The sequence below is a fragment of the Pelmatolapia mariae genome, linkage group LG10_11 (assembly GCF_036321145.2).
Source record: "Pelmatolapia mariae isolate MD_Pm_ZW linkage group LG10_11, Pm_UMD_F_2, whole genome shotgun sequence".
Taxonomy (NCBI): domain Eukaryota; kingdom Metazoa; phylum Chordata; class Actinopteri; order Cichliformes; family Cichlidae; genus Pelmatolapia; species Pelmatolapia mariae.
Window position 1 is genome coordinate 576,793 of NC_086236.1, and position 12,596 is coordinate 589,388.

The following is a 12,596-nucleotide window of genomic DNA, read 5'->3' on the forward strand; positions in this document are numbered from 1 at the left end:
AGCTAGTACACAGCTAAGGAGCACAGATAACATGACCAAGAAAGTAGACTCTGTGCATTATTATAAATCCTCAAGCGATAATCCCCCCCTTGGACTGTCTTGGTGCAAAACCAAGACATAAATCATGTCTCCTGGAAGGGGGAGGACGTATCACAGGCAGAGCACAGCGAGCTGAAATCTCTGAAACCGACTGGCCTTCACTTCCTACGAGACAGAGAAGCTCTTCTACCCCTGTATACGGGAGGAAACAGGACTGGACAACCGTGAATAGGAAGGTTAACAACAAACCTCCAAAACAACTGAATGTGAAACTGCAGAACAGATTTGCTCCACTATCAAAGGACCCTGGATCTCTATCGGACAACCATCCATCTAAAAGTAGCGAAGTAAGGTCTGAAAATCTGTTGAAAAGTAAAAGGCCACAGGGAAAGCTAAAGGCTAGGCCTGAAACTCTGATTGTGGGTGACTCTGCCGTAAAGGATGTACAAAGGCTGTGCGGTAAGAACACTAAAGTCCTCTGCTTTCCTAAGGATATGGTCAACAACCTGAAGGAGAGAATTCTTCAAATTGCAGATGAATATCCAACTGTGACAAACATTGTTCTGCATACAGGGTCAAACGATGTGTCCAAACAACAGTCAGAGGTTCTGAAACGGGACTTTACTGGATTATTAAATACTGTAAACTCTCTGAATGCAGCTGTATTCATCAGTGGGCCTGTACCGCCCGTCAGAGGAGGAGACGAGAGATTCAGCAGATTGTTTGCACTGAATAAATGGCTTATATCAACATGTGCTGACCACTCAGTGCATTTTATCAACAACTTTAATATTTTCTGGGAACGCAGGCATCTGTTTAAAGCAAATGGATTTAATTTTAACAAGTCAGGGGTGAAACTGTTCACCTCCAACTTGTTCTATTCCATACGTCATCCATCTGTGCTTGGTGCCAAGGCTGAGATAAACGAGGAGTTATCTAATAAAGAGGAACAAACAGTACTCCAAGAACAAACAAAGCCCAGCAGAAACCTTGAGGAGGAGCTCCATCTGCCCCCACCCGGGAAGAGCCTCAGAAAGGAGAGACATCTGAGGCAAGAAGAGGGGTCCCTATTTGCCTCCAACTCTCTCAACAACACCAACGACCAGGACCAGGACCAGGGACCACGACCTTCCCCAGTCCACCAAACCCCTGACAGGCCATCACCCCCCTCCCCCTCCCTTTCTCCCCCCTCCCCACACCTGAAATTCACTGAGGAGATGATGGAGCGGGTCAATGCTGGGCTCAGATCTACCCCCCGGCCCAATCCCTTTTTGTCCCCCATAAACCCCCCACCAGAGCAGCCAAAGGTTCGCCATCGAGCCCCGCCCTCAACAGAGCAATCAAAGTTACACTGCGCAGCCTCGCCCCCCTTAGTTCCTCCTTACCACCTTCATGCTCTGTCTCCGCAGTCTGATGTGTGATATGTGGAGGGTCCGGGCTGCGAGGATTATGACAGTGGTGACTTTTCCCAGGAGAAGCTGGGACCCTGTTTACTAGAAGGTTTTAAAATTTCTGTACTTTTAGGTGACAGAAGGAGACGTGTGGCCTGGTCAAAACACGGAGAGCTGCACTCTAAAAGATCTTTAAATGTAGTAAACATACCTTGTGTGCCACAGACTGCTCCCAAACACGAGGGGGCAAATAATACCTCTAAAACACTTAAGTTGGCTTTATTAAACGTTAGATCTTTAGCTGGGAAAACATTTTTAATTAATGATTTAATCACTGAGCACAGCCTTGATTTTATGTTTTTAACCGAAACTTGGTTGGACCAAAGTAACAGTGGAGCTGTTCTCATCGAGACGACCCCTCCTAACTACAGTTTTATCAGTGAGGCCAGGGTGAGCAGGAGAGGAGGAGGGGTTGCTGTCTTATTTAATGAATCATCTCAATGTAAGCAGCTATCTCCTGGAAGTTTTCAGTCTTTTGAATATGTGGCGTTACAGCTGAAGGCCCCATCCAAAGTTGTGTTTCTTAATGTTTACAGGCCTCCCAAATACTGCACAGACTTTTTTAACGACCTCAGTGAACTGCTGTCTGTGATCTGTGTTGATTTCGACTGTGTAATTATTGTTGGGGATTTTAACATCCATGTGGACAACCCTCAGGACAAAGGGACTAAAGACCTGAGTAACACTCTGGGCAACTTTGGGCTGACTCAGCATGTAACAGAGGCCACACATAATAGAGGACACACTCTTGACCTACTGATCTCCAAGGGCCTGAGCATTTCAAAGGTTACTGTGTCTGATGTGGGCCTGTCTGATCATTACTGTGTTTTCTTTGAAAGTAAAATCTCAGCCCACACAAATATATCAACAGCAGTGATCACAAAACGGTGTATAACTGAACACAGTAGTGAGATCTTTAACCAGGTCTTCCCATTAACACCTGACCTGTCCAGAGGTTCAGTCAATGAGCTCATCACTAGCTTCAATGCTAAAATGTTAAATGTAATGGACACTATTGCTCCCATTAAGGTGAAGGTTATCTCTGGAAGGAAGAAGTCTCCATGGAGAAACTCCACACTGGTGAAAAATGAAAAAAGAGAGTGTAGGAAAGCTGAGCGCAGATGGAGAAAAACAAACCTCCAGGTTCATTATGACATCTATAAAGAGAAACTTCACAATTATAATTTACAACTGAGGAGTGCAAGGAGGTCCTACTTCTCTGACATCATCACCAAAAACAGTCATAACGCTCGGGTCTTATTTTCTACAGTTTACAGACTAACAAACCCTCCTGTGTCAGTGGCAGCTGAACTTCATTCGACCATGGCCTGCAATGACTTTGCCAAATTCTTCACAGAAAAAATCCAAAAGATTAGACAAGCAATTGGTACATCAACAGCAGATCCAGGATATGTACTGTGTCCACCGAAAAACTGTTTAAACACCATCAAACAGTTTCACCCTATTAACAGCAAAGACCTGGAGGACATCTTAGGTCAACTGAACTCCTCCTCTTGCTGTTTAGATGTCCTGCCAACAAGTTTTTTCAAAAAGGTCTCAAAGACTTTGGAGTCAGACCTGTTACAGATCGTAAACTTTTCCTTAATATCAGGTGTGCTGCACCTTAGAACACATATACATCAACACTACATATGAGCGGGTAGAGGGAGGTTTGGAGTCTTCTCACACCCCCGGTCTCTGCGGCCTGCTGGAGCGGGGGGGCTAGGAGGAGGAGTTGGCCGTCCGACTGGGGTCTGGTGTGTGGGGCCTCCCTGCTGCTGCGGAGTCGGGGCAGTCTGCTTCTCCCCACTGCAGGGAAAAGGGTAACACCACCTGGGTCTGGGTGCAGTTTCCCCCTCCAGGGGCAAGGGTACCTAGACCCGGTTCTTAGAGTACGCTTGGGGAGTGTGATTGTGTGTACAGCGTCTCTTTATGTCTGTCTCCACGTTGGTTGAGTGTGGAGTAATTGCCTATGAGAGCATGAGGGTGGGAATGGATGTTTGTATTTGAGTGTGCCTGTATGTCTGTGTCTATATGTCAGGTTGGGTATCAGACGCCACCTCTCTGGGGACATCTCAGGCCCTCCAAGGTTTGGAGGCCTATCTCCCCCCACCACTTCCCCTGCTGGTGGCAGATGCCCTCAGACATCGATGCGTTGGTGGTTCTTTGTGTCCGGGGGTGGGCGTCCGGGTACACACTGGCTCACTCCTTGGTGGCTGCTTATCGGGGCCTGGAACCTGGGGCTCGCTCGGGCCACTTCGGGGGTGGGGTGCCCTCGGCCTCTCGGCCTGGGGCTCGGTCACTCAGGCACAGCTGGCTGCCGGCGGAGCTCACGGGCACGTCACCGCAACCCCCCCTGGCTTCTGCTCCGCGGCTGCTGAGTGATCCCTCATCTGGGACTCTCCTCAGCTCTTTCTGGGACAGTGGCGCGGCTGCCCCTCTGTTGGTCTTCCTTGGTCTCTTGTGTTCTGGGGGCCTCTGGATGTCTGGAGTTTTGATCTCCTCCATACCTGCTTCATGCCCTGGAGGATGGGACTGTGGCCCCCCACACCCTCTAGCAGATCATTACATTAAGGAACCTTTTAAATACAAGCGCGCTCATGCTCACAGGTGTACACACAGGTGATCACACACACAAACTACACCCTTTTTGGCTCCTACCTCAAAGCACACTGTGCGCTGTCGATCTTACGTGCTGCACAATAATGTTTAATATTAAGTATGTAGTGTTATATTCCCATATATCATTGTGATGTTGTTTATTCTATTACTCTCGTTTTCTTCTGCTTGTTTTCTTTTTTTCTTTCTCAACAGGTGATCCAGGTGATCGATATATGTATTTTTTGTCTGCTTATTTTGTTGGTTTTTGTTTTTTGCCCTTTATCCCCGTCCCTCTTCTCCGCTGTTTTTTTTTGTTTTGTTTTGTTTTTTCCCCCTCTTTCTTTCTCCCTTTTCTTTTCCCCTGTCCCGTATCTAGCAAGTAAAAAAAATAAAATAAAATAAAATAAACAATAAAAGGTAAATCAAATGGACCATTACGGCAAGGCTGGGATGGTCCATTTGGTAAAGTAAATCCGTTGGGCATCTTTCTTCGCCTTTAGACAATAATTCTGATGGCAAAAGAACCAAACGGGACAGGTTTAATAAAAAGAAAAAAAAAAAAAAAATGTCAGGTGTGTTTCCAGAACCACTAAAAACTGCTGTAATAAAACCTATACTGAAAAAGGACAATCTTGACAAGACACAAATGAATAACTACAGGCCGATCTCAAATCTCCCATTTTTAAGTAAGATCATTGAAAAAGCAGTTTCTCAACAGCTCAATTACTTCTTAACACAGAATAACTGCTATGATGCCTTCCAGTCAGGTTTTAGACAGAACCACAGCACTGAAACCGCTCTGACCAAAGTGTTTAATGACATATGTCTGAATACAGACGGTGGAACAATGTCAGTCTTAGTTTTACTGGATCTCAGTGCAGCATTTGATACAGCTGACCACAACATATTACTCAAACGACTGGAGAACTGGGCAGGTCTTTCAGGAACTGTACTAAACTGGTTCAAAACATACTTAGAAAACAGGAAATACTTTGTATCAATAGGTAACTTCACATCTGAGCAGACAAGTATCACATGTGGAGTTCCCCAAGGTTCCATCTTGGGACCCCTTCTGTTTAACATTTACATGCTCCCACTGGCACAGATTATAAAGAACAACAAAATAAACTATCATAGCTATGCAGATGACACACAAATATATATCACAATGTCACCAGGAGACCGAGGCCCTGTACAGGCTCTTGGTAAATGCATTGAGGAAATTAATGACTGGTTGTGCCACAATTTTCTCCAGCTAAACAAAAACAAAACTGAAGTAATAGTCTTTGGAGCCAAAGAAAAACGATTACAGGTCACCAGAGAACTTCAATCTATACACCTAAAAACCACCAACCAGGCGAGAAATCTGGGTGTAGTGATGGATGCAGACCTAAACTTAGAAAAACACATTAAGACAATAAGAAAATCAGCTTACTATCACCTCAAGAATATTTCAAGGATAAAAGATCTGATGTCTCAACAGGACCTGGAAAAACTAGTCCATGCATTCATCTTTAGCAGGCTTGATTACTGTAACAGCATCTTTACAGGTCTACCTAAAAAATCAGTCAGACAACTACAGCTCATTCAGAACTCTGCTGCTCGAGTCCTCACTAAGACCAAAAAAGTGGACCACATCAGTCCAGCTCTGAGGTCTTTACACTGGCTGCCTGTCCGTCAGAGGATAGACTTTAAAGTTCTGATGCTGGTCTATAAAGCTCTGAATGGTTTAGGACCAAAATACATCAGTGACCTCCTGACCCAGTATGAACCTTCCAGATCCCTCAGGTCATCTGGATCTGGATTTTTATCAGTTCCCAGAGTCAGAACCAGACACGGAGAAGCTGCATTCAGCTTTTATGCTCCATATATCTGGAACAAACTCCCAGAAAGCCTCAGATCAGCTGAAACACTCAGTTTATTTAAATCCAGGTTGAAGACTCACCTGTTCTCAGCTGCTTTTGAATAAAGCACCAAATCCACACTTTTAAGCTTAAATTTCAAAACTTACATTTTAACTACTGATTTTATCTGCTGTTCTGATTTTCATGTTCTGAAAACATCCCCCCACCCCCACTAGGTGATGGAGCCGATCAAAGGAACAGAGAGGGATTGATCTAATGTGATGGCAGAGGCTGTATCAAGACTAATGTGGTCTATTAGATGGTTTCTATATTGGTTAGAATTGAAATTATTTTTATTTTTCCAGTTAATGAGGACTGTTTTCTTGGCAATGCATAGGGCCGTAAAAACCATGTTTCTGTAGTGACATCATCCAATTTGCCCAACAAGCACACTAGAGGGGAGGCTGGTATGTTACATTTCAGACACTTTGATAAGTCTTCACATATCCTGCACCAAAACTTCTGAACTGGTGGACAGAACCAAAGAGCGTGGATATAATTGTCCGGTGTATTGGTTTGACAGTGTGAGCAGTTGTTGGAAGACGTAAAGCCCATCTTGAACATCCGATGACCAGTATAGTGCACTCTATGTAGTACTTTGTATTGTATTAACTGCAGACTGGGATTTATAATCCCAGTCTGTTACACAATGTAACAAAGATTATTTTAATTAAAAAATAACCATAAGCAGATGCCCAAAGCCTAACAACACAACCACAACAGATATTTAACTTTTGTACCACCAGGTTTTCATATACTTATATTTAAAAGTGTATTCCTCTCCCGCACTAACTCCCGCTTCGTCCACGATTGTTATGAGAAAAATTCTCCTGTATGACCCGCAATGAATTCTGGGATATGGTGGGCCTGGAAGGATGCACCCAACCCATCCTTCAAATCTGGGAAAAACAAGGACAGATTTGTGTCCACATTTGGAGGACTCTTCAAATTTGGACAGCCTTCGTCGGATTACTGTGACGTCATTGCCTCCAAATGTGGCCTTCAAAGGATGCTACTCCTGAATTTGGACACAGCACATATATGCACAAGAGGGTAATCAAGGAAGTGGAAACAGCTGGGAACAAAGGAGGGAGAAATGAGACAGAGGAAGCTAACGTGCACATGAGACAAGGGCTATCAAAATAAGACAGGAAACTCAACAAACACAGAGAGACACAGAAACTTGATCCAGGAAGAAACTAACAAACACCTGACAGACAGACATGACGGGCGATGACGGGCTTAACATAGAAGACACCAAGGGAAGAAACACAGAGACTAAGGGAACAGGAAGTAAACCAATAATCCTAAAGTCACTCATGAGCGGAGGAACTAACAGAGAAATCAAACACAAGGACATCAAACATAATTATATAGAATCTAGAAACAAGCACACATCTCAAAATCTAACCCACAATAAATGTATAAGATTCAAAAAGGTCCAAAAACACAAAGACCCTGAACCATGACACCAGCGTACATCCCCAGCAGGTCCCTGAGGTCATGTGATCAGGGCCTTTCATACGAGGCTGGAAACCAAAGGAGATAGGGCTTCTCCATCAGTGTCCTCAACAAGCCTGAGCTCTGTGGACTCTTAAAAAGCAGCTGATGTCCTCGCTGTAGATGCTGCTGATCAGTGAGTCGATGTCTCCATCACTCCAGGCGCACAGCTTGATGTCGTCTATGTGCAGGAGGTGGCTGATAGTCCCCACACTCCTGATTCTTTCTAGGCTACATGGTGGAGAAGGGGCGGTTAGAGCTGATCAAGCTAAGATCGAAGTGGTACTAGACTGTCCCCCTACAGCTACTTGAAAGCATCTTCAGTGCTTTCTCAGGTTGGCCACCTTCTGCCAGCCGTTCATCGAGAACTTCAGTATGATCACCCCGCCTCTCACCAACTTAACATCCCCTAAAGTTGCCTTTCAGTGGAACCACGTGGTGCAGAGTCAGCCTGTTTACTTCTGCCTATATCCTCGTCCAATTCGTCACGATCCAACAACTCGTAGTGGAGGTGGATGCTTCTGATTCTGGTGGTCAGGACACTGATTCACAGTCCAAGGAGGGTAAAATGCACCCGTGCACTTTTTTCTCTCACTGTCTCTCCACTATAGAACAGAACTATGATGTGGGGACCGCGAACTGTTGGCAGTGAAAATAGCCTCCGCAGAGCTCAGACCTTGGCTGCAGGGACCTGAGCATCTGTTCATCATGTGGAGAGATCATAATTGTCTCGCTTAACTCCAGGCACGCCAGGTGGACCCTCTTCTTTGCTCATTTTCAGAATCAGAATAATTTATTGATCCCTACAAAAATAATGTAAAAATTAAATAAATAAACAAAATAAATACAATTAAATTAACTAATTAAATAATATTTTTTTTATTTTGTCATCACCTACAGACCCAGATTCAGTAACATGAAGTCAGATGCCTTATCCCAGCAATTCTCTCCCTCCAAACCTTTTGCAGAAGGACCACAATTTTGCCACCTCCATGCTGCATGAGTTCATTGAATCCCTGCTCCACACTGCCCAGCGCGATGAGCCTGACCCTGGTAACAGACCTCATAACCATCTGTAGGTTTGATCTGCAGTCCAGTTTTCGTGTATAGAATTTCGAAAAAACATCGGTGCAAATTATAAGTCTGTATCATCATGTCTGGTGTTTTTGTGTTTGTTGGTTTGTTTTTATTTTGTTTTATTTTGCGAGCTGATTATTAGATGCTGCTCCAGCCAGCCAGAGAATCCCCCGCCGCCCCGCCCTCTCCTCCCTGTTCCGCAAGCAGCAGGCGCAGCTCGCAAACGGAGGGCGCCCTTACTCCCAGCAAATGGGCGATAGAAAACCGATCGGTGCCTATGCCATTCCCAGTATGCGCCGGCTGATGTCGGGGCAGCATGAGTACGAGTAATTTTTTTTTTTTTTTGTCGATGCCCGTGATGCCGCCCCCCACCACTATGCCGCCCCGGGCGACCGCCCGTCTCGCCCATATCAAAACCCGCTACTGCCTGTAACTGTTGTGCCCTGCTTAGCAAGAGTAGCAAGAGTACTGACAGAGATATGTCATGGTCCCGTACCCCGCCGGCTGACCCTGTGTTAGGCGAAAAGTTTTGTTTTGTTTTCTGCTCTCTCTCTGTCTCTCCTCTGCCGGGCCGGAGCTGATTACAGGCTCCCGCCGGTAGCCCACGCACCTGCGTCCAATCTCCACACCTGCTGCTGAGCTCCAGTAATCCTGAGCCTACTTAAGACAGCGGCGCTTGCTACTCATCGCTGGATTGTTTAGCAATCTGCGTCAGTCAATCTGTAGCTTGAAAACTAGAATCCGTGAGTTGTCATTTTGAGTGTGTTACTAACTGAAGCTTCTGTGCGTAGATCTTTCTGGACCTGCCCACCTAACAATCCTGCGAGCAAGTGTGTGGAAGTGTGAGAGCCTGCTGAGGAGAGTGGAGCTCTTCCCCCACGGACCCTGCAGCCCTGGACCCCCCTCGAGCACACTGTATATATAATCTCTTGGTGCTGTCACTGTAAATAAATGTACTGTCTTTTCTGCAAGGATCCCTGGTCTGCGCCTGTTTAAAAACTCTGACAGGATATTTCCCATAGAGACTGCTCTTCATCGGCTCCCTGTTTAATCCAGAATTGAAATTAAAAATTTTCTGCTCACACAGAAGGTCTTGGACAAACCTCGTCCCTTTCCTCTTCCTTTGTCATTGGCCATCAGTAGCACAGTTTCCACCAGCACCCAGTTGGCCAACAGGCAGTTTTATGCCTGAAGCAACCCTTTACTTTGTGCTGGGACCAGTACTATGATCCCAGCACAAAGGGCCATAAGCCAGTGCCCCCCCTTTGGCTGGTTTGGTTTTCTGAAAGAACATCACTTCAATTTTATTTATTTTTATTTTTATAGCATTTTACATTTATAACATTTATACTCTAGGCTAAAGACCATCCAATTTTATAGAGAACTCCAAGGATCAAACAGTCTTCCATGAGCAGCAGGTGGTTCCTTATAAACATTACTCCCCTTGTTTAATCATTGCTTTGCAATATAAAGCACATTAAGAAGTTGTGAACTGGTGCTTTAAAGTTAAAGTAACTGACATTATTGCTGGAAGCTCTGTACGCTCTTTTTTTCCAAATAGCAGTCTTCATCCTTCCTGTGGCCATTAGTAATTATATTACAGTAACTGTTATACCACTATAGTTGAATTACAAAGGTTATTCAGTTATCTGCATGCTAGACAGAGAGAAAAGGGAAAAAATCAAACGACAAACATTGTTTTCCTTCTTGCACGCTCCCACTGCAGTCCGCTGATTGAGGAGGAATATGGTGGCACAGTACGATTCAGCCTTTCAGGATTGGCGACACAGACATGACTTTTATTTTGAACACACAAACAACGAGAACATGATAGTAATGTGGAAACTGTATCCAAGACAGAAATAACAGCATAATATTGCTAACACAGCTCTGACCCTTTGCAAGCGTCTCTACAGTCAGCATGCTAACGCTAAGCTAGCCAAGAACCCAGAGTGTATGCAGACCCCAGCACAGCAGCCAGAGCCTAAACGTCAACAGGTAACAGGCTGATGAGCAGTCAGGCTGCAGCCTCCATTTCTACCTGCTCATTATTTTACACCAGAATCACCATGGCGACCACTTTAAAGTCTGTTTGGATTGGTGTTTATCTTTGCTTGGTGTTGATACCTAAAAATGAAAAGTAACGTTGTATGTGTGTCGTCATTAGAATAAGATTTGTGTTGGAGTGTGTGACTGTAGCCTCAGGTTTATATTGTTAACTGTTGAAGATGAGGAAATGCGTTTCAGGTTATTTTACTGAGTAAAGAAAAAGTAATGTCATAAGTAGTGCAACGAAATACTTTCTCCAGAACAGAGTCAAGTAACATACTGCAGTATGTTTAAGAAGAGTAGCAGCTAATGCATATTACTTTACTTTTCTTTGTGTAACAATCTGAATACTGAACATCACCGATGATGACCCAAGAAGGTTTAAAAAATTAGAATATGGACTTAGAGGACTGATGATGCTTCTGGGAGAACGTTTTTGTCAAGTTAGCAAGAGCAAATAATTTGATCCAACTAGGAAGTGACCACAACTAAGAAGTACATCAGGCAGTTTACAGCAAGACTACTGCATCCAGTGTTTTGGTCTACGCTTGCTGTTTGGATGCAGTGCTCTGGTCACCATGGAAACCCATTCCATGAAGCTAATCTGAAGTTTGGAGGTCCGTCGTGATTGGCTCTGCAGAAAGCTGGTGACCTACGGTCACTCTGCGCCTCACCTGCCCCCGCTCGCTGATTTACGTGGCCAACCACTTCATGGCTGAGTTGTTGTCAGTCCCAACCACTTCCTCTTTGTTATGATGACTTTAACAGGTGACTGTGAAATATTTGTGAGGAATTTCACGACTGGACTTGTTGCACAGCTGACATCCTGCCACAGATCCACTCTGAGCTTTTTATTTACAAAGAAACATTTTATTTTTATTACACAGGAACAAAAATGTGTTGGATGCTGATATTCAGGAAGTCAGGTGCAGTGTGTCAGCTGTCAATTTATCCATAATATCATTTTAATCCATGATATGACCGACTGATGGTTGTGAATGAAAATCATTTCTTACAGGTCAGATGATCAGTAACTAATCATGACTAATGATAACATTAAAATTGCTTTTCATATCACAGTATGACACATTTTTTCTCTTTCGCTGCTGCAACAGCAGCTCCCACTGCCGCTCCCAGTGCTGCTCCCACTGGACCCAGCAGACTTCCAGCACCCGCTCCGATCCCCACACTCTTCAGGAACTTCTTCTTTTTCTCTTCCTGTCCTCCTGCACCTCCTGCTTCTTCTTCCACCATCTCTGTATCTTCTCTCTGAATTCATTCAGTCTCTTCTCTGAGGGCTCTCTCAGCCTCCTGCAGCATCTCATTGGTGTAACATTTTCCTCCGTTGCTCTGAACCATGGTGTTGATCTTCTCCAGCAGCTCCCTGACCTGAGAGACATCCTCACTTCTGTTCTTAAAAACATGATATCCTCCACCACACTGAGTGATGAAGCCATGCAGACGCTGATTTCCATTTATTAATGTGTCTATGTTAGCTTCATTGTCCACATCATCTCCATGTGTGAACAGCACCATAGTATAATCTGCTGCTTCTTTTCCAAATATCTCCTGAAGGATTTTCACTGTTTCTTGTTCTTCTTTGGTGAATCTGCCAATCTGGACGACGATCAGGAACACGTGAGGACCAGGAGCAACAAAGGAGATGCATCTAACAAACTGTTTCTTCACCTCCTCTTCAGACACAGTGATGTCAAACAGGCCCGGAGTATCGACGACAGCCAGCGTCTGTCCTTCCACCTCTCCTGTTTCCTTCTGACACTCTGACGTCACTGAAGCAAAAGAGGATGTAGATTTAAAGGCTTTTCTTCCCAAGATGGTGTTTCCTGATGCACTCTTCCCAACTCCTGTTCTCCCAACAAGCACCATCCTGAGGTGGAGGTCCTCTGCATCTGCTGTGGAAGTTAAACAGATGGCTGTCATTATTAGTGGGAGTCCCTCAGTCATCATGTGGAAT

At 44.7% G+C, this 12,596-nt stretch overlaps 1 protein-coding gene across 1 annotated transcript; it reads right to left on the reverse strand.

Annotated features, from left to right (window-relative positions):
• Nucleotides 1-11,896: 11,896 nt before the first annotated feature.
• LOC134637359 (GTPase IMAP family member 7-like) lies at nucleotides 11,897-12,562 on the reverse strand. The gene has a single exon (XM_065471782.1). It carries the CDS (start codon nucleotides 12,560-12,562, stop codon nucleotides 11,897-11,899), a length of 666 nt encoding a protein of 221 aa, XP_065327854.1.
• Between the last annotated feature and the right edge of the window lie 34 nt (nucleotides 12,563-12,596).